The sequence below is a fragment of the Varanus komodoensis genome, unplaced genomic scaffold (assembly GCF_004798865.1).
Source record: "Varanus komodoensis strain SLA01 unplaced genomic scaffold, ASM479886v1 scaffold42, whole genome shotgun sequence".
Lineage (NCBI taxonomy): Eukaryota > Metazoa > Chordata > Lepidosauria > Squamata > Varanidae > Varanus > Varanus komodoensis.
The window spans coordinates 7157071-7183759 of NW_025335972.1; the positions used below are offsets into that span (position 1 = coordinate 7157071).

The 26689-nt window shown below is 43.4% G+C and overlaps 1 protein-coding gene across 1 annotated transcript in view; it reads left to right on the top strand.

Moving 5' to 3' along the window:
* Window positions 1-26689, top strand: part of VAV1 (vav guanine nucleotide exchange factor 1) — a 72671-nt gene that overhangs the window by 31166 nt on the left and 14816 nt on the right. Inside the window, exons 6-20 of the mRNA XM_044443703.1 lie at window positions 718-810; window positions 1690-1758; window positions 9039-9142; window positions 10219-10318; window positions 11817-11912; window positions 12412-12480; window positions 15410-15496; window positions 19254-19339; window positions 20574-20706; window positions 20941-21050; window positions 21817-21918; window positions 22541-22638; window positions 23832-23854; window positions 25621-25666; window positions 26413-26549. Coding sequence (XP_044299638.1) covers window positions 718-810; window positions 1690-1758; window positions 9039-9142; window positions 10219-10318; window positions 11817-11912; window positions 12412-12480; window positions 15410-15496; window positions 19254-19339; window positions 20574-20706; window positions 20941-21050; window positions 21817-21918; window positions 22541-22638; window positions 23832-23854; window positions 25621-25666; window positions 26413-26549 — 1353 coding nt within the window. The remainder of the gene's footprint in view (window positions 1-717; window positions 811-1689; window positions 1759-9038; window positions 9143-10218; window positions 10319-11816; window positions 11913-12411; window positions 12481-15409; window positions 15497-19253; window positions 19340-20573; window positions 20707-20940; window positions 21051-21816; window positions 21919-22540; window positions 22639-23831; window positions 23855-25620; window positions 25667-26412; window positions 26550-26689) is intronic.

Genomic DNA, 26689 nt, shown 5'->3' on the forward strand with positions numbered 1-26689 from the left:
TAGGGGCGCAGCTGATTAATCAGCCGAAGCTGAAGGAAGGCGTTCCTCGCCACCGCTGTCACCTGAGATTCCAAAGAAAGCTCCGGGTCGAGGAGTACTCCTAAGCTGCGGACCTTATCCCTAAGAGGGAGTGTTGCACCATTCAGGACCAGGTCAAATCCACCCTCTCCGAAACCCGATCCGCCAACCAACAGGACCTCCGTCTTGTCTGGGTTGAGTTTCAGTTTATTGGCCCTCATCCATTCCCTTACCTCGGCCAAGCACCGGTTCAGCACAGCCACTGCCTCACCTGGATTAGTGGAAAACGAGAGGTAGAGCTGGGTATCATCAGCGTATTGATGATTCTGCAGCCCACACCTCCTGGTGACCTCTCCCAGCGGTTTCATATAGATGTTAAATAGCAGAGGGGATAGAATGGAGCCCTGTGGTACTCCATGGCATAGCTGCCATGACGTAGAGACATGGTCCCCCAGCACTACCTTCTGGAATCGACCGTCGAGATAGGAGCGGAACCACTGCAAAGCAGTGCCTCCAACCCCCAATCCCTCAAGCCTATCCAGAAGGATACCATGGTCAATGGTATCGAAAGCTGCCGAGAGGTCCAGAAGAACCACTGAATAGATGTTTCTGAATGCATGTGAACCTGGCTTTCTTGACTGGACCAAATCCCTTGTTTTGATAACATGGTTCTATACTATGTTGTATGTTTGGTAACAGCGAATGACTGAACTGGACAAGAGAAAATGCTGCATTCAAGAGATTCAGCAGACAGAAGAGAAATACACGAGCACACTAGAATCTATCCACCAGGTATTCATTTATGTCTGATGGCCTCCTTTTCCTCCACCTACTCCTCATGCCAGCTCAGGATGCTTAACCAAATTCCTTTGTGCCATGCATTTGGAAATTGTAGCCTTACTAGTCCAAAAATAGTTACTAGGGCAGGCACAAACACTAGCCTCAACCCTCAGGGATGTCAAAACTCAGGCCTGGGGGTCAAACCTAGGTGATCTTGAGTCCCAGTTCAGCCCTCTGGGAGCCTTCAGAAGGCCTCTGCCTTCCCCCTTCCTCCAATCATTTGCTGATGTCCATGCATCTGCATCCCCTCCTTTAAACATTTGTAATGCACCTCCCAAGGCTTAATTACTGGCATTAAAAGTATTAAGCTAAAATATGCAAGTATTTCACCCCCTCCCATTTTTCTTTTGACCCCACCCCTTTCCTTTAGGTCCCACCCATCACTGGGATACCACTCAAAGAGCTTCTCCAAAACTGAATTTAGCTCTTGGACTGAAAAATGTTCAGTATCCCAGGGTTCATGGTGCTCTTCCCCTTTGGGCAACTCAGCTTGTGATGTCTGACTGCCATGCTGTGAGTTTTCTCCCCTCTGGCAGTGGCAGGCAGTGATGTGGAGCAGGGTCCAGCAAGCCCACCAGGTGATAACATCAGATCACAAAAAGAGTTCTTACATTAGACATAACTGAAAATAGGGAAGGATGTAGGGAGAAATAAAATATGGCTCGCCTAGCAAGCTGAGGTCTAGATCCTCTTTTTCCTTCATCTCAGCACAACAGTTTGATGCTGCGCTGCACAATACAGTGAATAAATCATGTGTACGGAGTTTATGCATCTTGCCCTTTTTGTTGTTCTGATTACTGAATCATTTCAACCTTCGTGTGATCTTTCCAGCATTTTTTTAAACCACTGCAGCAGTTCATACGGCCTCAGGACCTGGAAAATATTTTTATCAACATTGAGGTAAGACATTTCTATCCTTTTGGCTGCATTGTTTTTTAGCAGTCTGCTAAAAGTTCTAAATCTGAAGTTCTAAATCTACTCATTCCTTTGGCCATTGTCAAAAGAGGTAAATTGAGCTAGTCTAGTGTAGTTGATACTGTAAACAATTGAGTTGATTTAGGGCATAACAAAACATTGGCTTTCAGTAGTGACATTACCAAAGTTTAGAATCCTCGGTCTCCGAATATTAACCTCAAAGACTTGGAATATTTGCCTCTAGTTTGAGATGGTGATATTTGAGAATTCTGCAATGGATTCAAATGAGTTTAGGTTTCTATCCCTCATTGGACCAGCTTTTCCCAAGGCATGTGGACCACATGCCACATATGGTTTTGTAACCATAGTGTGGGGGAATTTACATAGTGCAAGTGTGCTTTAGCACAAGTGGAACAAAATCCTATTATTCCCAGAAGTATTCGGTTCCATTGAGCAGAAGATGGAATGAATGGCACCTGCCAATTCATGAAACAAAGATGGAACAGATATAACATAATCCATGTATCTCTAGTGTAGAGTGAGCAACAGCACTGCAGGGCTCAGGAGTAGATGGGGATGAGGGAAGCCTTGATGCTAGACCTCCTCAAGTTTCCTCACACCTCACATCAGAGCTCAGTTCAACCTGCTTTCATGCTTGATTGCAAATGTTTCATGGTTGACATTCTTCAAGCAAGAAAAGTATGCTTTTGTGTGTGCATTTTTAAAGTGAAAGAATGTGAGATTTAGGAAGAATATACAGGTAAAGAATTGCCAAAATGTATAAAATATTAATAGAATTAGGGGAACAGACAAAAAGTTTGAAATCAATCTGGGAAATGGATGTTGGTGAAATAAAAGATGAGGTCTGGAAGAATATTTGGAATGGTAGAGTATATAAGAATATGTCGGTTAGAATTAAAGAACATGGATTAAAGTGATATGGAGATGGTATTTAACGCCAGTTAAGTTAAACCAAATTAATGATAAATATTCTAATATTTGTTGGAGATGTGGAAAAGAGATTGGAAGTTATAAACATATGTGGTGGGATTGTGATAATATACAAAGGACATGGATTATGGTGTTTAATCTAGAGAAATTCTAGATATAAATCTAGAAATGTCACCAAGAATTGTGTTATTGCTGCTGATTGAAAAACAAGATATAAATGAAGTTAAGAAAGAATTGATCCTAAATCTGATAATGACAGCTAGGTAAGTAATGGAAAATTGTAATGAAATATAAGTAATATTTGAACCAGAACTGGGTTATACAAAGGAATGAATGATATAATGAAATATGTAATATGATTGTTAATGATAAATTGACAACAGAAAAATTAAAAAGGGGGTAATAAAAGTAAATAAATATAATGAAATATGGGAAGATTTTGTAAAAGCAGTACTGATGGAAGGGAAAGGCTGTAAGCCTAATCAAGAATATATGAATTTTTGGAGGGAATATGGGTATAATTAAAGTATAGTATATATTGTTAATTGTATATTATATGAAGTAAAATGGAGATATAATCTGGTCTCCTGGGGAGTGGGTGCACAATGGGGTTTGTTGTTGTTGTATTGTGTTCTTTTTAGTTAACAGTTGGGTTGTAGAGGTTAATATTATTGATATATTTTGATATATACTGTATCTCAACTGTTTGTATTTATGTTAGGTTCTGTTCTGTTTAAAAATCAAAAGGGGGAAAATAGATTGAGGTATGGGAACAATATAATTAAATTTCATGAATGGCAAAACCACTGAAAGCTGGATAAGCAATAAAGTGAGAAGATAAAAATTAGCCAACCCAGATACTAAAGGGATTCACATTTTGTGTGTGTGTGTATTCTGATATACATTCATATTTAGCTTTAGTGGTAGCAATAGCAAGAGCTTTCCCTCAAGCATAATGGAAATGTTGAGTGTGCAAAAGTGTACATTTTGCACACACTGTCATTAATGCAGATTGGTCATAAATTGGGCAGCTTAAACAGATAGTAAGAAAGAACTTGCATCTCTTCCCCTCTCCAAATATATACATTATTGTCTGTCTCCTCATATACAGTGGTACCTTGGCTCACAAACTTAATCCGTTCCAGGACTCTGGTTGTGACCCAAATTGGTCGTGAGCCAAGTTAAATTTCCCCATAAGGTTTAATGTAAATAAGGTTAATCTGTTCTGTAACTATTTTTCATCAGAAAAATGTGAAGCAAAGTGACAAAGAACAACAAGGATTGCGGCCATCTCCCCTCACACCCTGAGCACACACACGATCATCTCCCCACGCCCCCAGCACGACCATGATTGCGCCCATCATCCCTGCACGTGGCCGTCATCCCAGCGTGCTGTGGGGGTGGAGAGACGGGCATGATAGGGAGCATGTTTGAGGTGGAGAGATGGGCATGAACACGGGCACACTCGGGGGGAGGGGGAGATGGGCATGATAGTGCTACCGGGGAGGGGGGGAGATGGCTGAGATCGCGGTTGTGCTCCTGCAGGAAAGATGGGTGCAATCACAGGCGCGCTCGGGCAAGAAAGATGGGCGCGATCTCGGCCATCTCCCACTCCCGGCATGATCACAGCCATCTTTCCACTCGGGGGGTGGGGAGATGGCCGTTATCGCAGTCGCCACCCAATGCAGAGTTCGCGACCTGAGTCAAAATTTTTATGAAATTTTTGTTCATGACCTGATTTGGTCATGAACTGAGGTGTTTGTGAGCCAAGGTACCACTGTATCTTCTTCCCAGGAATATTTCTCTCACCAGTGACATACAATGGGCAGTGAAAATTTTCATACAGCTGGCTTCCCAGAGCTCTCTCTCCAACAGGCTTTATACCAACTTATTCACACAGGCTTGAGGGAAATCTGAAGGCATAAAACTAGCAATGCAATAAAGTAAAACATCAATTCCAGCAGCATAATTAAAACTGCAGCATGAAAATGGTAGACAAAATAAAACAGAATAAAACCAATCTTTTCAAAAGTCTGGGAAAATCAAGAAGTCTTTGCCCAGCACAGACGGGACATGAAAATCACGCATTGATGAAGCTCCCTGGGAAGAGCAGACCATGGAGAGGAGACCACCACTCAGATGGCCCTTTCAGCAGTCACCCCTCACCAGATTGCACAGGGCAGGGGCATCCATGAAAGGCCCTCTGAGGAGGGCTGCTGGACACCTGCAAGACCAAATGGTTCAAACACCCAGGTCCTGTACTTTCAAGGGAAACGGAAATGGAAAGCCTTGGGACAAGGACCGCAGTTTACTGTGTTTCACAGAGAATGTAAAAGATTACGATAAAAAAACAACTGTAGTTTTTTTTTTAAACCTGCCCAGCTCCATGTTCTGCTTCACTGGTGGTCTAGACTTCCTTCCTCTTGTGTCCTCTGCAACCTTTCACACATAAGTACGAGCATGTTTGTGTCATTGCCTTCCGCTCTGATTTGCACTGTCAGAATTACTCAGCTGCAAGGTCGAACCTTCTGCTCTGGTGTGAATTTTGCTGCTTCTCAGTCTTCAGAGTGTCAGGACCCAGAGGACAGCTGCTGGGTAACCCAGTCAAAGTAGCCTGTGGATTCATTATCCTTCCCAGCTCATGGAGTTTTCTCTTCCTTTGCTGAATGAGGTGGAAAACTAGCTATCCTTCAGCTTGGTTCTAGTTTATTTTGTAGGAAGACACAGGCTTGGCTTCAGGCTTAGGGTGGCACAGGGACCTAGAGGCACGCCATTTTCCCACTTCGGTCTATTGTGTGCACATTCTGTTCCTCTCTCCCAAACGTTTAAACCTAATTGATGTATGAGGGCCGTTCAATGTATTCTCAGTATCGGGTTGATTTGCTATTGATGTGGGTAATTTAATTATTTCATTAGCTAATGACACTATCTGAGGGTATACATGCAAAATTTCAAATAAGTGTGATCATTAGTTCCCTAGTAATCCTCAGTGAAAGATGACCATGATGACTGATGCGACAATGTTGAAGAAAATCAAGCACTGCGCTGTGATTAAGTTCCTTACAAGACAAGGAAAATGTTAAAAAATCATTCATGAAGAGATGATGGCCATTTACCAGGACTCTACACCTTCATTATCTACTGTTCAAAAGTGGTCAAGTGAATTTAAAAGGTGCAGAGAAAGCACTGAAGATGACCCTCACTCAGGCGGGCCAGTTACTGCCGCTATGAAAGAAAATGTGAAAAATCAATTGTATTGGAAGATGAAACTTGTATTGGAAGATGCCCGAATAAAAATCAGAATGTTAGCAGAGATGACAAACCTATCCGTTGGTGCAATATTTACTATTTTTCATGACCATCTTAACCTTTCAAAGGTCTGTGCAAGATGGGTGCCGCGAATGCTCATGGCACGTAAGAAACAAGTGCAAGTTGAGTGCTATAGGGAGTTTTTAGAGCTCTGTGGTGAAGATCCATCGAGTATTTTCGACCGGATTGTTACTGAAGATGAAACTTGGGTTCATCACTATGACCCTGAAAGTAAGCAGGAGTCCATGCAGTGGCATAAAAATGGTGCTGACCCTCTGAAGAAATTCAAAGTCACTCCATCAGCTGGAAAAATCATGGTCACAGTGTTTTGAAACTCAAAGGGAATTTTATTGATCGAGTACACAAAAAAAGGTGAAACCATAAACGCATCATCTTACGCAACCACTCTGAGTAATTTAAGAGAAGCAATTAAAGAAAAAAGGTGATGAAAACTGACTGCAGGTGTGTTGCTTCTTCACGACAACGCACCCATTCACATGGCACATGTTTCAAAGGCTGCTGTGCGAGACTGTGATTTCGAAGAAATAAACCACTCACCCTATAGCCCGGACCTGGCCCCCAGTGACTACTACCTATTCCCAAATTTAAAAAAAGATCTTCGTGGAAAGCGATTTTCCAACGATGAAGAGCTCAAGGTGGCAATTAACGCACATTTTTTAGACAAGGAAGAAGGGTATTTTTTACAGGGAATTGAAAAGTTAATTTCTAGATGTAATAAGTGTATTGAAGTTATGGGGGATTACATTGAAAAATAAAAATTATTTCAATTTATTATTCCTTTTCCTTCATGCTGATACCGAGAATACATTGAAGCCCCTCGTATGTACAGAAAGGCACAGGAAGCTTTCCCCTTGGTTCTTTGAACCCTGTCCCGTCCTGAAGATGCCAGAGATTGAACCTGGGGTCTCCTACATGCAAAGCACCATTGGCTTAAGCCACAAGAAAGTCTTTAAACTTTCCTATAGCAGGAACATCCGAGGCCAAGGAGTGGGCATTTTCCATTATATCTCCCCAGGCCCTTCATCAGTTACCACTACCTTGAAAAAATGTTAATTAAGTATTGTTTATGAAAATTAATACCAACATTAGCTTGCTTTCTTGTATGGGAAAACAAATATGGGGGCCCTTTACATCCCTTTTTCCTTTTGTAGTATGTTTACTAGACTATAATCTGTAGGCAGGGACTGTGGTGTATTTTGCTCTTTCTATGGCACTCAGCACTGGCTGCTGTGAAGGTGTGCAGTGGGGCTGTTTCAGCTTGCAGGCGTGTTTCAGAATTAACACTGAATTAGGACAGAATTAACATATCCTCCAGAATGCCAAAATGTGGCTGGCAAATGTCTCTCAGCATCACCAAAGACGTGCGCCTGACCCTGGAGCTCACCTCCCTGTCTACCCTCTGCACCCTACCCTATCTGGTAGCTGAAGGGGAGACATGGGGCAGAGACACCATAATGGATTTCAATGGTTGGGCACTTCTGTAGAGGCTCTCCAGTGCATGGCACAGTTTTCAAACACAGCTTGGCTCCACCTCTTAGTTTTTCTCAAGCCATTTCAAAGGGTTTCCAAAATGGTGTTGGCCAAATGTTGCTTGTGCTGCTAGCAACTTCTGGTAAACAAGCGCTTGGCCTGTAGGTAGCAGGGAAGAACCCCTAGGCTAGCCATGTGCCCTATTTTACAGACTGCAGTCTTCTGTGTAAAGGGTTGTCCAATTTGAAGATAAAAAACTCCATGAATGGAGAGCTGGATCTTGAAGTTGTTGTTGTCCATCAACAGTTCACTCCTGGAAAGCCGAAGGAGGTTACCTGGTCACAGTTTTCACCATTGCAGGGAGCTGTAGGGAAGTCCATTTATAGTTGCTCTTTCTAGACTTGCAATAATATCTCTAACTTAGCTCATGCAAACAAGTTGCAAATCTGTGCCCTCTTTCCTTTTTTTTTTTGGTGGTTCTGTGCTGCATGCAGAAGTGCCCAGTGTAGAACCAACTAACTAGCCAGAAAATGACTTAGTGTGTTTAGAAGAACCTCCTGTGTCTTAGACACAGAATCCTAGTGGAATGTAGAGGACAGAGGGCTGCTCCTCTGGGTTGGAAAGCATACCCAGTAAAGTTTAACGGCCTTTGCTAAGGCAAGAATAGGAGCCACTTGTAGGAGAATACAAAATGAAGGCTTTTAAACCTTGTGTCAATGAAAGGGAGACAGCAGTGAATCCACATTGAAAGTCAACATACATCCTATCAAGCTGCTTTAGAATAAGCTTAGAAACATGGAACTGATCTAGATAACTTTTGGCCTAAGAAACATGGAGCTGGTGTGGGTGAGTTGATCAAATATTAGAAATTCAGCCAACATAGTTAATCTATATTACAGGGACCTCAATCCCAACTTAGATGGGTGGGTCCTGCCCAGCATTTGTATGTGTGAAGACAGAGAAGAGATGGCTTCTTCTTCATGTTCCTCTGTGCGCATCTTTCTGAGGACCTAATTATTGTCTCTCCACTATGAAGCCTATATGAAGAGGCACTGCAGAAGGGCATGAGTGACAGGAGAGTGTGCTGGCCACGGATGCACTGCTGTGTGTCCTTGTGCATGCCCAAGAAAACCAAGCCTAGGAAGGGGAGGGCTCATCAGCCTCCCACCGCGGTGGCAGTAGGATCCCTGGTGCCATGTAAGCTCTACCACATGTCATGGTGCAGCAGGTAATTTATCTTTCACATGGACCAATAGATGAAGATTACTTCCACAAGGAACATCTAATTTCTGCAGTCTTATGGAAGGTAGAACTTTCCCAACGGAGTCTTTAGCTTCCTAGGGAAGCTGAGTAGTTCTAATATTTGCCCAAATGGAAGTCCCAAATCATTCCTCTTTCATTTAGGTCTCCTACAACTTGACCTTCCAGAATCTCTGTGAAAGTTACACAGCTTGGATATGGAAGTGGTTCTTGCTTCATTCTTGTGCTGATTCTTTATTTTTCTACTCTATCAGGAACTGTTGAAGGTTCATCGGTGCTTTCTGGCAGATCTGAAAAATTCATTGTCATTTAACATCTCCCAGAATCTCCACCAGGTGTTCATCAGATACAAAGAGAGGTGAGTCTCTCTCCTAAACGTCCAATGTACACCCCAAAATAAGGTGGTTCTGGGAAGAATGGCTTCCAGATGCTTTCGTATTTGGCATGCTGCAGATTCTCTGGGATTAAAGTTCAGAGCTGTCATTTCATCCCCACAAACCTAGCCCTTTAACAGCCATTGCAGGCCAAGGTCCCTGAGTGCAGCTTTTTCCAGGTGCCTTTCTGCTGCTTAACATTTGCTCTCATCTGAATCTCATTATTATAGTGTTCCAGTTCCCTTGCATTGTTGTGGTTTAGAAAAATCACTACTCTATTCCCAGTCCCTACCTTACAAGATTGTTATAAGCATTGCTAAGATGATGTATACAAAGCCCACTGGATACTCTAACAGCATTATCTAAACACAAAAGCGGTGGGAGAGGATGCCATTTCCTACAGTACCATTTTCTACGCAATGCTGTGCTTCTGTTACAGTGTACACACTTTCCACATCTGTTTTGTGGCATACAAATGATTTAAATAAATAAAATAATGCTCACTGTAATGTATGAAATGCAGTAAAACTGTTTAACCAACTGTGGTGGCTGATACTCCGTGAAGGATACGTGTGGCACCGCAACACCATGTGCTGACCATCAGTACTTAAGCCCTGGAGCATGTCCCTGGCAGGATTCCAGATTCCCTGTGTCTTAGTTCAAGCAGGGGTTTAGTACAGCAGGGATGGCACAATCTCTGCCCACTCTAGAGGCCATTGCTCCAATCCCAATACGTGGGTGCTACTTAGAATTGTCCAATGTTAAGGAAAATGCACTCTGCCCATTCTCATCATACTCTAATTACTTCACATATTCCAGGGAAAGGCCTGGTATGGAAATTATTTATAAAATTTGATTTAAAATTATTTCCTGGATTCTCTAACCAAGATAGATAGTACACCTTTCCCACAACAGTGCATGTCATATGCAGTCTAGTTCCATCTTTGGTCCTAATTCCATTGGTCATCACAGTTCAAACCCAGGAGTTTATCTGCTTGGTCATTTCTATAACTTGTTGAGTTTCCATTCACCTTCAGGTTTTTTTACTCTTCACTTGCAGATTCTTGCTGTATGGTCGATACTGCAGCCAGGTAGAAGCAGCTACTAAATACCTAGATCAGGTAGCCAATACAAGTGTGGATGTGCGCATGAAACTGGAGGTGAGAGCCGCTGTTTTTTGTCATTCATGTGCTGGGCTCCACCATACATTGGCTAGCTGCTAAACTTTTGTATCATGAAGGTGGAGACAGCTCTTATTATCAGCCAGTTTCAGTATTGTCACGCTATAAGCTACATGTCCTTAACCAGAGCTTTTTTTCAGAATAAGTCACATACAATCATTATGTGGTTCTATTAAGATGCAGCATCATAAATCATCCCAACTTAAAACGGAAGCTATAATAAAATATCACTGTGCTGCTATCCAGATGCACCTATACCTATATACCTATATCTATTTCAGGGGGGCTAACTCTCCTAAGGATTAGCCTGAAAACAAAAATATTTTACAATTACAGGATCACATTTAAATTTACAGTGATAGTAAAATACAAAGATTATAATACAGTATTCAGATACTGTACCAGAATTCATGCAGGGCAATTCACAGTCCAGGTGACTGAAAAGTTCTCCTGATGTCTGTTGGGCATCTCTAAAGTTAATGGCCTTTTATGGATGCTGTCTGGCAATCCTTTGTCAAGCTGATCAATTACTATGATCAGAAATGGTAGACAGACCAGGATGGTGGGGCAAACTCTCTCCTTGCTGTAGGAAGGTAGACAGATGAAGGGCATTAGGGATTGACACTTTGAGTATGCGAACCAACACTGAGAACATTTTCTTGCTGGAAGCAGTGTGACCAGGGATGTAGTTTTTAGGGGTGCACATGTCACCTTCTGGGCACCAAATGCAGCTTTAATGGATATGTTGCCTATTTGAGGAATCTGCTGGCCTCCAGTTTCCCCTTTATACACACACAACTCTCCTTCAGTGTGATGCCCTCCATTGTGGCTGGGAATGAGGAGAGTCATGGTCCAAAACATCTGGAAGCGGTGGTACATTTTGAAATGTAGACACCCATCATGCATTCTTGGTGGCCATACCCCCAAGGAGAATGCAAAAATGCAGGTAGCTGTGTTGATCTGTATCAGCAAGCCAGTTTTAGCTTTCTCCCTCTCTACCAGGAGCAGATCTTTTAAAAAGCTATCTTAAGTGCTCATTCAATACCAAATCACCCCCCCAAAACTTTGCATTCTGACAGCAATAACTCATAGCAATGTATCATTGCAAGGAATAGCCATCCTCTGACCCCACAACTGTTATAAAGATTGCAGCTCAGCCCAGGGAACAGGGAAGCCTGAGGTGGTGAGGGAAATGATGCATCACTGCTAATCAAAAGCCCCCAGGCTGAAAGATTCAGGAAACTGGATCTGCTGAAAAATGTATGGTTTGGCCTTCAGTTACTTAGGGTTCAATTCTATGCACACTAAGTAACTTAAGGCCTAGCATTGCTGGGAGTTTTAGGGTACTTTCCCATCTAAATAGATGAGTAATTGCCACCTTGGTCTTTTATTTTGCTGGAGAGGAATTAGTCGCCACACTGAAGCCTTGCTGGCAACCACATTAATTTTTACTTCCCCAATTCTACTCCAATTACAGGAATGTTCCCAACGAGCCAATAATGGACGCTTCAGCCTGCGTGACCTCCTCATGGTACCCATGCAGCGGGTGCTGAAATACCATCTGCTCCTGCAGGTAACAACCATTTATCCAATAACGTTGTGCCAGAAGGGGGAAGGAAAGGAACAGGAGAACGTTGCTCTGAAAACATGTGGCAAAATCCTCTTTTGTGCAGTGCCCATTCATTTAACCAAGTCTGTGCTGGAGAAATTCCTAGGATACCGAGCCTATTTCTCTTCCCAGATCAGGAGACTATGTAAGCAACAGTGAGTGAAAGCAGGCATAGAAGAAGCTGGGAGCCAAGAACCCTAGGTTTTGCTTAGCCAAGCCTTCCCCATCTCTGGGGCTTCTTCCTCCTAGGCTTCCGAAATGCCTCCACCTCTTTGTGCTGGTGTCACTGAAATTCTGTACAGAACTCAGCAAATATTCAAGCAAAAACCCCAAATGAGAGTATTGAGCTGTTAGGGCAAATGCTGACTCATGAATTTCATCACACAGCAAAGAATGCCCTAGCTGTTTTATTCTCGGAATGCAGAAGTTTGCTAAGTTCTTTCTGCTCTCTCCCTCCCTCCAGGAGCTGATCAAATATACAGTGGAGCCAACTGAAAAGGAGAACCTGAGGCAAGCCCTGGATGCCATGCGGGTGAGAAACTGCACTTGGGTCAGCAGCCTGACCTAACGCTCTTAAAAGAACATTTGCAGCCTTAGAACTTCTGGGGCCTGTACAAAGGGGAAGATATAGATAGGCTGGGGTGGTGAACCTCTTTAAGCCCAAGGGTCACATTTCATTCTGGAAAAGCTTTGGTGGCAGGGCTCCATGTTCCAGTAGTGTGTGGGGCTGGATGCAAAAGTGGGCACACCAAAAGCAAAAGGAGCAAGACCAAAATACTAAAAAGTACCAGCACTGGCAGGGGGTTGGTCCTGATGGCCTTCTACATTCCTTCTCACCCTACTACTATATGAATCTATGAATCTTAAAGCTCCTCCAGCCAGTAACTAAGCTTTAGTAAAGGAATTTTACTCTTTTAGGATAGGAAAAGTAACTGCAGAAAAGCTGGGAAACATTGGGCAATTGATAGAGGGCAGGGAATGGTGGATTTGCCCATGCCTGAAATCTGCCTTCCTGAGCTGGAGCAGCCTTGGATGTCTGTGAACAGCTGCTTGCATGATTGTCAGTGGGGAGAGGCAGGCTCAGGTTAGAGGTTCTGCTGGCCACAATCTGAATAAAGAGATGGTGCCCAGGAGAGAAACTTTTCAGCCTTGGTGCCTGAGATGTTCCTCAAATACCAGGGATTAAACCTGGAACTTTTTACATGCAAAGTAAGAGTTCCCAAGCCTGGGTTCCCACTGCAGCTCCCATCATCCTTAGCCAGTATGGCCAGTGGTCAAGGGAAGTGGGAGTTCTGTAGTTCAACAACAGCTGCATTCAAGCTTGGGAACCATTAATTTAATGGTTAATGGTTTAATTCAGTCATCAAAAATCTAATTTAATTCAGTCATAAAAAATCCTACCATTTTAAAAGAAAAGAGTTAAGGCCAACTTCTGTTGGTCCAAAGTCCTCAAAGCCAGGCAATCAGAAACTAAGGTTGATGTGGCCCATGCTTGGTGATGCTGTTGTGCAATGTCACGAATTGTGCTTACTTGTTACAACTTGCGCTCCATGCACACACACTTCTTCTGGGTCTTTCAGTCCCAATTGCAGATTGGGAGGATGGAGTGCAAGTTAAATAAAGTTAGAATTCCCAAGTTGCTGTTTTTTTCAGGTAGCAATCATTCTCAGAGCAAGCTTTTCTTTTCTTAGCAGTACCTCATGTTTAACTTACCATAAATTAACCACTGTTATCCCACATGATCAGGTATTTTTAGATGTACTGCCTCTGAACACAGGGGTTCGATTTAGCTCTCACAGCTACACCAGACATTTCTGTTCTTCCCCTCTTCTTGAAAGAGGATTGGCTCCTGTAGCACTTGATGGGTTGTCTTTGTTGCACACACCTAGCTTTGTGGCTGAATTGTCAAACCCTATCCATATTAGTATAGAAGTCTTACAGGTGCCCTGTGGGAAAGATACTTGAGTTTGTACTTTTTGCAGTTTTTAGGTTTTATTAAATCACCCCCGAACATGAATGCGGTAAACCTAGTTGTTATACTAACTAACATGGTTGTTTTCAAACTAACTGACCACTAATACACTTATGAAATGTAATGCTGAAATGTGTACATTTTATTAAATTGAAAAACCTGCTCAGAAAATATACTGTTTTCCATATGAAGACAAGTACATCCTTAGTCTCCTTTTCATAAGCTATCCAAACTCTTTTTTTTTTTAACTTTTTTAACAGGTGAATTGCTACAGTTCTTTAATCATATTGGCCTTTCAACACTTTTGTCAAATGTAAATAGCCTTTTTAAGGTGCAGAGACCAGAACTATACACAGTATTCTAAGGAAGTTGATGCCATAGATTTGTACACATTTATGAAAAGGATAGTATGATGTTAATAGTTTATTTTGATTCCTTTCCTAATTATGCCTTTTTCATTACATCCACACACTGGATTGGCATTTCATCAAGCTATCACATTCCAAGATCTCTTTCTTAAATCCTTAAGTATCCTTAAATATGGAACACTCCCATTTTTCCATCTTGTTTCATTTTTAAACAAGCTGTCCAGGGCTAATGTTCCTTGGAAGATTTCAGAGAAAAATTGAGTATTTACATTTAGTAAGGGTACTTTATGACTTGCACAGGATATTCTCTTTCAGTTTGACAAGGGAGGAAAAACTGGGCAAGGCCACACTGCTGGTTTTCTTTCAGCTCTGTGCATCTCCCCATACGGAAAAGAAGTGCTGCTGTTCATACTGCAGCCTTGGAATGGGTCTAGAAGAACACTTGCTCTCCACAGGACTGCATCACCCACAGGAGAGCAAGAGAGCAGCTAACACAATGCATTCTCTACAGCAGGCGTCCTCAGACTTTTTCAATAGGGGGCCAGTTGAAAGGCAGTGGCAACCGGCGTGAGCTGGTGAGGTGGGGGTGCGGGCCAGTGAGGTGGCAGTGGGCGCGCGGGGCGGTGGCTCACTTGCTCGGAGATCTCCCAGCGAGTCCAAAACCAGCTCCGAGCAAGCGAGCGACTGCCTCCCTGCCCACCCATGTGGCGAGGTGGCGGCGAGCGCGCATGCGCACATGGGAGGTGGGCGGCGGGCTCAGGGGAGTCCAAACCTCTGCGGCAGGCCGGATAAATGGGCATGGCGGGCCACATCTGGCCTGTGGGCCATGGTTTGAGGACCCATGCTCTACAGGCTCTTCTGAGCAGAAGTTTGGAAACATCTGGTTTCCTTAGCCATTTGTCAGCAAGTGCAAAGAAAAATGTAGTGTTAGCACTTTGTTCAGGTTGTTGATGGAGTTCCTTAGCCAGCCAACCTTTGAGGACCTATATTTGAGCCTCAGTGGTGTTGTTTTTAAATTCTCAAGATGTTTAAGCTTATCTCTTTGCTTTTTGGTTACTACTGCAACAGTTTCTGGGTCTTGTCTTAGTGAATATAGCTCATATTAAGTGTTTCTGGTTTAGGATCTGGCTCAGTGTGTGAATGAGGTCAAGAGGGACAATGAAACACTGAAACAAATCACAAATTTCCAACTCTGCATAGAGAATCTGGTGAGTGTTACTGCAAAGGATTTTGATTGGATTTGGTGGACTGAACATTTCTAATATAATTAGAGAGCTGTCCTATCTACCAATTATAGAAACAGAGCGAGTCAGAAGGGGCCTCCCAGGCCATCTAGTCAGACCCCCAGCTCCAGCCAGCTCCGCTCACGACATGCCCACCATGTGCATGTCCAGCCTATCCTTGAACACCCTCACTGATGGGGCCTCAACCACCTCCCATGGAAGCCCATTCCATACCCTCAGGGTCCTAACTGTCAGGAAGTACTCCCTGGCATCCAAATTGAACCTTGGTTCCCTGAGCTTTGCTCCGTTGAAGCGCGTTCTGCCTTCCTCTGCAGGGGAGAACAGGTCTCTACCCATCTCCATGTGACATCCCCTCACATACCTGTATGTCGCCAACAGATCCCCTCTGAGTCTCCTCTTCTCCAGGCTGAAGAGACCCAGTTCCCTCAATCTTGCCTCATACAGCTTTCTCTGAAAACCGGCCACCAACCTTGTGGCCCTATGCTGCACTGACTCCAACCTGGCTATACCCATTCTGTAATGAGGACCCCAAAACTGAGCACAATACTCCAGTTGCAGGCGCACCAGAGTCGTGTAGAGTGGTAGTAATACCTCTCTTGACCTAGAAGCCACGCTTCTGGCTATGCAACCAAGGGTGGCATTCGCCCTCTTGCCACCGCATCACACTGCTGATTCATGTTTAGCCTGCAGTCAACCAGCACCCTGAGGTCCCTTTCACAAGTGCTGCTCTCCAGCCACTTGTCCCCTAACCTGTACTTATGACACCCATTCCTATGCCCCAAGTGCAGGACCTTGCACTTACCCACATTGAACGGCATCCTGTTGTCTCCTGCCCACTTCCATCGTCTGTCCAGATCCTTCTGGATCTGGAGTACAGGCTCCCCAGTTGTGGCCACTGCCCCAGTTTTAGTATCTGCGAATTTGATCAGCAGACTGTTCACCCCTTCTTCCATGTCATTGATGAAAAGATTAAACAAGATTGGCCCCAGGACAGAACCCTGGGGTACCCCGCCTGTCACTGGCCACCATCCCAATGATTCCCCACTAATGCTTTTGGTCAGTCAACTATGCCCTAATCCATTGGACATTGCATTGGTTTATCCTGTGGTCGGCAACCCGTGGCTCTGGAGCCGCACGTGGCTCTTGAATCCCCCTGCTGCAGCTCCATCGCTCAAAACATGTGCCGGCACAGCCGCTGAAATAGATGATGGTGAGGCATCCAGTCAGGAAGGCTCTGCTAGCTGGTTAAGTAAATTGTTACATTCCTCTGCTATTGTGCAGGGAAAGAGTGGAGCAAGCTTCCTGCAGGCTCTCACGTTACACAAAACAGCTGCTGAAAAGATTCTTTTTTTCCAAATGTAATCTCCTTCCTCTGAATGATAAAAGCTGTGCTTGGGACCTGTCACAATTCACATCACTTGACTGTTTATCTGCTAATCAGTCACTGAACACACCTATATCTGCGACTTCCCCCAGTAGGCCAACCATGAATAAATCAAAGAAAAGAAAAGTTTCTGAAGAAAACCAAAGTTTAATGGTATGTGGGTAGATTCATTTGCTTTTACTGCTGATGAACTTATGGGGTTTGCTGTTTAATGCATGCAGTCCTTTAGCACTGACTTTGACTCTTCAGGAAGCTGTTCTCCTATTCAAAATATATGAAAGGAGTCCTACTAGTTTATAATGTAAGATTAAAAATAACAGTTTTTAGTGACTGAACAAGAGCTGCAGCTAAATCCAAAATGAAGATATACATAGCATTAAGGTAAAAAATGATATATGCAGTGTTATCTTCATTTTAGATGTCAAAAGGGTTTTGCGGCTCCTGGTGTTTTCTTTTGTGTGGGAAACAGGTCCAAATGGCTCTTTGAGTGTTAAAGGTTGCTCACCCCTGATCTATCCCAAAACTCCTCAATTTCTCAACCAGGGTATCATGGGGCACTTTGTCAAAGGCCTTGCTGAAATCCAGGTAAACCACATCCACTGCATCCCCTCCCTCTAGCCATCTCGAAACCTTGTCATAGCATTCCACAAGGTTTGTCTGGCAGGACCTGTTATTGCGGAAGCCGTGTTGTGTGGCCGTCAGCCTACCTTCCCTATCTAGCATCACTAGATCTCTCGCTATTATTATACTTTCCATTGTTTCTCCTACCATGGACGTAAGACTAACTGGTCTGTAATTCCCCATGTCCCTTCTACTACCCTTTTTGAAAATTGGGACCACTGACGCCACCCTCCACCGGTTCTCCACGAGGCCTCAAAAATGCTGGAAGGTAGGGCAGAGAGACACCACAGCTACCCTGGCAGAACACTGCCCACCACATCCTACATGTGCACATCCCTTGGAAATCCTAAAATGATACTGAAATGGGAGAAAAGCCAGCAGCATCCCTGGAAATGTTTCCAAAACCCATCAGCTGGTTCCCTCCTCCGCTTCTCCAACCACCAATTCTGTTGATGCCTTGCCAGCTTCCAAACAAGGTCATGTTGGCAGCAGCTTTTCTTTTCACATTCTGCCAGCTCTAGCACCTTTCTTTTACTCATGTTCCACTGCTTCTCTGCCTTTGGGACTCTACTCCCCTTTGCATCCCTCTACTACTTTTCTGTATCAGCCCAGGGTCTCTCTTAAACTTTGTTTCAGACCTTGATAGCTCACTAATTTCATCTGCTCTGATAAATTGAGAGCCAGTGTAGTGTGGTGGTTAGAGTGTTAGACTAGGACAGGGTCAGCAACCTTTAACACTCAAAGAACCATTTGGACCCGTTTCCCACACAAAAGAAAACACCGGGAGTCGCAAAACCCTTTTGACATCTAAAATGAAGATAACACTGCAGCTCTTGTTCAGTCATTAAAAACTGTTATTTTTAATCTTACATTATAAACTAGTAGGACTCCTTTCATATATTTTGAACAGGAGAACAGCTTCCTGAAGAGTCAAAGTCAGTGCTAAAGGACTGCATGCATTAAACAGCAAACCCCATAAGTTCGTCAGCAGTAAAAGCAAATGAATCTACCCACATACCATTAAACATTTGGTTTTCTTCAGAAACTTTTCTTTTCGATGTATCCATGGTTGGCTGGGGGTGGGGGGGAAGGGGTGGAGCTCAGTAAATCAGATTGAGAGGCTGTGCCGGAGATATAGGTGTGTTTAGTGACTGATCAGCAGATAAACAGTCAAGTGTAACTTGAGAGCCTGCAGGAAGCTTGTTTAGCAGGGGAATGTAGCAATTTACTTAACTAGACTAGCTGATTTACTTAACTAGCTAGGCTGTGTTCCTGAGTGGAGCTTGGAGCAGATCAGTGGCTATGCCAGCGTGTGTTTTGAGTGACGGAGCCACAGCAGAGGGGTTCAAGAGCCATGTGCGGCTCTGGAGCCGCGGGTTGCCGACCCCTGGACTAGGGACATAGAGGATCTGAGTTCTAGTCCTTCCTTAGCCATGAAACTCACTCATTCTCAGCCTAACCTACCTGACAGGGGTGTTGTAAGGATCAAAATGGAGTGGTGGAGAACCTTAGAAGCTGCCTGGTGCCCCTCACAAGAGGAAAAAAGGCAGGATATAAATGCAATGGAATGACAATAACTTCCTGTTTTTGCTTCTTATTGATGCTGATCATCCTTTTGACCCAGTTGCTCCTTGTGCCAAGTTCCTACTCCTGTCTCCAAAGAAGCTCTCTGCCTCCCTTTCTACCTTATAAGAGCATGGTTTTCTTTTTCCCTAGACGCAATCCTTAGCCCACTTTGGAAGACCGAAAATTGATGGGGAACTCAAGATCATCACTGGGGAGAGGCGTTCCAAAATGGACAGGTGAAGCCATGAAAATTTGTAGCAATAGAAATTAGTATTGGAAAAGCCAGAGTGAACCAGCTAAACCAAAAGCAGTCTTGCCAATTATAACTGCTAGGCTAATTCAATCCTTTCCCCTCCAGCCATTTTTTTCCAATGTGGTGCCAGTATTTTCCACTTGGGTAAAAAGGCAGACAGGAAAGAAATTTCTGAGTGAAAAATGCCGTAGAGTTATGCAGTTCTGCCTCCCCACTTCCTCTTGAGGCTGCTTTCAGTAAAAAAAAAAATTCAGGGACAAGAAATGCACAATTACTGCATGTCTGATGTGGGACTGAGAAGGTATATATGTGTTTATTAACATTGTACAGAACACATTCTTTATTCAGTTATATTCTTTAATACAGATTCAGTGCTCTTCCAAAATGTTATGTTCCATTTTACATTAAAAGTCATTCAAAGCAGCTAATGAACAAAGTAAGTTTAAAATGTATTCTTGCTTGTTTGCTCTTTCAGTCTTGCTGAGATTGAGATATATAGTAGTAGTTTGACATCAATTAATGCAAGCTTTGTCAGTGAAACTTCAACTTGATAGCAGTCCATGAATATATCTTTGAGTCTGTCCATAAAATTAGCTGCAGGCTGCTGTTTTCCTGGCCTGCCCATGAACTTCCTAATTCTATGTAGTTTCTCTCTCTACAGCTGTTCTCACTGTGCACATGTGGGCTACCTGTGCCCTGAGATGTACATCTGCTTTGATCCATAACTGCAGCAGTCTGACTCATTTAGCCTTTTCAGTGCCGTGTTGCATGCTAGTGTGGTGGGCTCAGTCAGACATGCAGCAGGACCAGAGGCTGCCCTCATGTGCATAACAGAAACTGCAGCTATGGGTGTTATAAACAGAGGTGTGAGGACTTGGGAAAAAATAGAAAACTGGGGAGGGGGGGAAATCAGGAAAAATGAAGGGAAAAGTCCCCCCCCCCCCGCTTTTTCTTTATTTTCCAGGGAATGTTGGAAGATTTGATCAAGAAGACATTTTCAGGCTTTCAGATCTTTAGTATGCGTGTGTCTCTCAAAGCATCCAAGAACCTTATCAAGTGCCTTAGGCAAATCTTGATAGTTGGTGACTTTTGGTATCATGATATCTCATTCTGTAGAGCTTGTGATTCTAGTCTGTTTCACTGCTAAGCACTTCTGTGAACTGTATGCTTTCTATATCTCAGCTTTCCTGGATGTTCTCAAGTTGAATCTCTTGCAGGTATGCTTTCCTCTTGGATAAAGCCCTCCTCATATGCAAACGAAAAGGCGATTCATATGACATGAAGACTTTTGTTGATCTGTCAAACTACCAGGTCCGGGATGACTCTTCTGTGGAGAAGGACAACAAGAAGGTAATGGCAGGGTATGTGCTTTGTAGGGAAAAGCTGAAAAGTGGATGAGAATGCATTTCCTCTGCCCAAGAGTTAGATTAGGTTTTGTTTTAATTCAAGCAGCTGTCCTATACTCTTTTCTTCCAATTCATTTGTCTCCCAAAGGAAGCTGTGCGGGGAAGAGGAGTTTCTCAGCCAAAATGCCCAATATGGTTTTATTCTAATCATCTGTTCCTCATTTTTTTCTCTTGGTAGTGGACTCACATGTTTGTTCTCATCGAGCTTAGTGGTCTCTCTGGCTATGAACTGTACTTCAAGACACGGGAGCTGAAAAAGAAGTGGATGGAACAATTTGAAATGGCTCTGTAGGTCTTTTCTATGCTTGTTCTGCTTGTAGTTGTTCCAAGCCTCCTCTGTGTTGGGAGGCAGTCTATGTATGTCAGATCCATGGCTTCAAGGGACTAGGATGAACCCCTCACCCAAAGATTGGGGTGGGGTTTGAATATTGTGGAAATATCAGTCTCCCTGAAATATGTGGAGTGGGGTGTCTCTTGTTTCTTCTCCTCTCTCTTTGAATTAGCTTCCCACAAGGTAGTGCCCTCCAGACTGGTGTCCAGATCAACAAAATTCAAACAATTGTAACAGGAGTAAAGAATATTCTGAATCCATCATTTCAGTTACTACCTCAGGTTCTTTTGAGCAAACAAACAAAAGCAAAAACCTTAAAAGTTAAATAGTTCAGGAACTAAGAGAGAGGACTGACTTCTCTAATGTTATGACAAGGAAAGTCCTATCAAGAATCTTCTTCCATGTTTCCTTAGTTTCCCATAAGCAAGCATACCTTGTATTTGGTTGCTCAAAAAAGAATGTGGAAAAAATTAATAGGAGTCTCGGTTATACTGTGAATTGAAAACAAATTTGGAGGTGTGGGGGGAAAGCTTCTATTGGAAGAAGCCAAATAACAAAATCAGCAACAGTAAATTTAAGAGAAGGGATCCAAACAATTAATTCATGGCCATGGCTTCAGTAATGTCTTTTACACAACAAATTCCTAGGCAAGCACAAGTGCCCTTCTTTCAATGCACTATTCTTTTAGCTTGATGACTGCTGTTTTTTCCCTCCATCCCATAGCTCTAATATCTACCCTGAAAATGCCACAGCAAATGGACATGAGTTCCACATGTACTCCTTTGAGGAGACCACCTCTTGCAAAGCCTGTCAGATGCTGCTGAGGTATGTATACCAAGCGCCTCAGTCCAAGGCATGGGGAAAGATAACATCCAGTTGCCAGTGTCCCTATGATCTCACCTGTAGGCATGGTTATGCCTCAGAAAAGATGGTAACGTAGAGAATGTTTTCTCACTATGGAACATACATAGAGTTTCAGATGGTGGTAAGTATGATTAGATTGCAATTCTATCAACTGTGCTTTAGAGCTTCTCTGCATTGTGTGTTTGTGATTCTTCATTCAAGGTAGTTTCTGGGTGCTTTACTTGATGTCATCAACCTCCAGGGCCTCCCATGCTTGCCATGCATTTCTGTGCTTTCTTTTAGGCTGGGGACCCATAAGTATTATCTCACTGCACTTCTGTTTCCACAATCCCATTTTACTATAGTACTATCTTAAATGGCTGTAAAATGGAATATAACCCAAACTCTAACCCTGAGAAAAGCTGATATAAAGGAACTGATCTTAAGCCCACAAAGAATCTGCATGAGTAAAGTGGTGGATTGAAAGGCTCATATAAAGCAGCTCACAAAAGCAGCAGAAAGCTCTTAGGAAACCCTTGAAATTATTCTGTGGAGCCAAAGATATGATCTTCTTCCTCTCTTTCTTTCTGCTGTGGGCCCACAGAGGGACCTTCTACCAGGGCTACCGCTGCAGCAGATGCCGATCACCTGCTCACAAGGAATGCCTGGGCCGAGTGTTACCATGCGGAAGGTCCAGCTCAGGTAAGTTTCTAGTGTTTGGGGCATACTGCTATGTTCAGCCTTCTTTAGCCAGATCCTCCTCAGAACAAGCTAAGGCTACAGCTGAATGTTCTGGCATTCCAGGAAGTATTTGGAGGGATATATGAGGTTGGACCAGCAGGCAGGGCATTCAAAATCCAGTTTGGTCTCTCTGCAGCTTTTGGCAAGCTGCTGACTTTCAGTCTTACTTTCTCCTGGCTGTAATATGGGAATCATAGAGGCCAGTCTCTTTTGCCTAAGATAAAGAAAAGTTTACTTACGGTGGCTTTAAGATATCACACTACAAGTCTTCTAGAGTGTAAATACATAATGGAATCAGTGGCTTTATCTCGCTCTCCCAGTGTCACTGAATGATATTCAGCAAGCCCAGCTCTGCCCTGCTATGACAAGCATTTTGCTTATCGTATTACTGAAAGTTTTCCGTCATGCCTAAGAAAACTCCTCCAGTAACTGGCAAAGGTTTAAGCGTCCACTTCACCAAACAGAGCTTTGTCTAACAGGTGGTACTTACATTAAAAAGGATAAGTGTTGATAAGGTTGTACTTCCTTTAATATCTGTGTAAGAGGATCAGACTTTAAAGTAGGGGTGGGTACTTGTAGCCCTCAGCTGTTTTGTCCTATGAGTTGCATCAGTACTAGCTTAGCCAATGATGAATGCTGACAGGAATATATGAGGACAAAACACCTGGAGTACCACAAATTGGCTATCCCTGCTTTAAAGTATTTTGCATATCTCAACCAATTTCCCAGCATGGTATGAATGGTAAGAGAAACACTGGAGGTCTCTAGTTTCTCTTACATCTGTATAAAGCAAGAATCCTTCCAGAAGTCCCTTCTTTACAAAGGCAAGAATGCGGGTGGAACTCAGAGATATGAATTGAAAATTTAGTTCCATGCTAGGGTTCAGAAAGTGGCTGAAGTGCTCCCCTTCCTGCAGCCCAATTTGCCGAGGTGACTCAGGCCTGCACTGCTTCCTTTCTGGTGTGCAGGATTAATGAGGTCTCATGCAGGTTACTGGGTTGCCTTTTTCTCAGGAATAATAATAATTATTATTATTATTATTATTAGAACATTTCTATAATAAGGGACTGCCAGTGGCAATTTAACTAAATTCACTTCATTTTAACCACTACATCCTCTTTTTATCTGTGCCTTTTATTTTCTGTTTAATGCAGAGTTTGGATCCACTGTGAAAAAGGTAAAAAAAGAAGAAAGTGTAAATTTATGTTGTGAGCATAAAGGGTGGGTTTGAACTAAGCAGTGCACAAAAAAGACACCTTGGGCTTCTTTATGCAGACCATCTATTATGTGCTTGTGATCCCTTACTTAAAGAAGTTTGCAGGTACTTTTCATGAAGATATCATCCTCCAAACTTTCTGTCACATTTTCCAGAAATTTTTACAGCTTTTTTTTAGAGGACAGAAGTCAGCAATTACATTTCAAATACAGGGAAAACAACCAGTATTCTTTTGGGTCTGCTGTATTGCATCTATACCATAGAGCCACCTTGTGATTGAATAATGGAATATAATGATAGGTGGAGAAAGACAAATTTGGGGGGCGGTGAAGCACCCATGTCATAGATGCATTGGTAAAGAAAATGGAAGAAGAAGCCTCAGTAAAATGGCAGGTTAAATGTCTCGTGTAGAGAAGTCTATTCTCAGCAAACTCATGGTTCCTAAATGTGGATTTTGGGTTAACAGTAATTGAGTTTAACACTTTTCCCTTCCTCTCTTCTCTTCTGTCCAAGCTTCCTCACACTGCCCTGCAACACCCACTTACACACAGAGAGACAATCATGCATCTTTTCAGTTTCAGGAAGAAGTGAGGCAAAATGTGTGTGTGGTGAGCAGGTCGGGGGGGAGGGGTGGACAGAGGGACAATTTTGTAGGGGAGAACTTGTACCTGCTCTTTCCTGCACTTTAGCATTAAGAAATGAGCATGAAGTTAGGGATCATGTGCTTGCCTTGTAACATGTGCTTTTGCCCAAAGTGCAGTTCAAGTATATACAAAAGGAAGAATTCAGTTTTTTAATAAGATGTCTACACTGTATGGGTGAAAGATACTAAATTAAATTAAGTGCAATTGTGCCAAGCAAATAATAACTTGAAACCAATGCAAAGAACTTGGTTTTAGAGTAAAATTTGGGATACCTATGGATGTGGGGGCAGGTTTGTGGATATGTACTATAAAATGTAGTGGCTTTTCTGTTCCTGTCCATTCATTCCTCAGCTAGAAACATCTGCTAATGATTTGGTCCAATTGTTCAATTCAGTTCAGCTTGTATATTTCAAGCACACACATGCCCATGCATATGCTGGTCTCCTTGATCTTTTGACTAACTTGCCCACAGGCTACCTAAAATGTCTCCTCCACTCTCCCTGTCCCCTTTCTATTCCTTTAGCTCCCTGCCATTTTTACTTGCTTTCACTGCAAATCTCTTTGATGCTCCAGCTATTTGTTGCTCACATGCCCACTTGCTATTCAATAGCCTTGGTCCTACTCTATCCCTGCCTCTTCAGTGTTCTGCTTCCCATTAAGCTTCTCAACAGTGTGTAGCTCCTCCTGTCCATCGATCGTCTATAAATCTCTCTCTCTCATTCTCTCTCTCTCTCTCTCTCTCTCTCTCTCTCTCTCTCTCTCTCACTGCGTGTGTAAAAATTGTTCTTTCACTTCAGCTTCTGAGAGGGAAGTTTGTCAACATACCATGGGCTGAATCATTCCCCTTAGAATCCTTGTGGATGTCTGTGACTCCACAGCAACACAGTTGAAACAGGTGGGACTGGGGAGGGAAAGGTCTCATACACTGTTGCAGCTGCTGAATTTTATCTTAAGATGCCTACAATACATGGAATTAATAAGACACACAGAAGCATGTTTGGAATTATGACTCATTTTCTATAGCCTGTTGCCTCTCACCCCATTCCTTTTGCCTGAATCAAATGTTGTATGTTTTTTGTGCAGAATAAATCCAATCAGCATACGTCGGAGGGGGGGAAAACTGATCTGGGTGAGTCATAGGTTATGTTTCTAGCATGACACTGATGACGATAGGTGGCATCCCAGTACCATGGGTAGGGGATGCAGAGTGGCTGGAAATGCTTAGTGGAAAATGCGTAAACGTAGAGCAAGGAAAGACTATGAGTTCTTCCTAGACCTGCCAGCTAGAGTACAGGATTCTGCAGTGACTTGCTCCAGCAGAACCTCCCTCACCTCACCGCTGTGGCTTGGCCTTTGTCATGGCCACCACTGTGAGGGCAGAAACATAGAAACTGAGCAAGTCAGAAGGGGTCTCCTGTGCCACCTAATCTGACTGCCAGCTCCAATCATGACAAGTCTTTCCACTCATGAAAGACTTTGGCTGTGGCATCTCCCCTGCAGTTCACCCTGGTGGTGGTCTCTCCGCTTGCTTTGCTGTCTCAGTCCTTGTCACTGCTGAATGCTGAAGCACTGGCTCAAGCCAAGCTTCTTGTCCCTGCCTTCAGTCACAACACCAGTCCCCAGAAAGAATAACTGCAATTGCCGAAGGCTCACAAAAGCTTCCTCGAGCCAGCAGCAGGGCATCTGAAGAACTTGGTGCTTCTGTCTTTATGCATGGCAAGCCACTGCCACAACACAACCAAGGCCCCGTAAGGGTATCTTTTTCACTGTCAACTTGTTCTTCCTAATTATTTGGAAAGGCTTCATTATGTGGTAAGTGTAGGAACAGCTAGGAACTAGTTCTCTCAAACACTGCAACTCTTCTTGACTTTTCAGGGCTGCCTAAGTTGGAAGTCCACCAGGAGTACTATGGTGTGCCTCCCCCACCTGTGGCATTTGGACCATCACTGAAGCTCAATGTGGGGGATATTGTGGAAGTCAACAAAGCTGAGGCAGAACAACTGTGGTGGCAGGTAGGTGGTATCCCACCCTCTAGACGAATGCAGCCCTTCAGCCCGGTAGTGGTCCCAGGCCAGGGTGATGGATGAATCAGGAAGGTGAATCATGGGCCATGTGCACGTGTTCCCCATGAATTTTCAGTTGGAGCAATGTG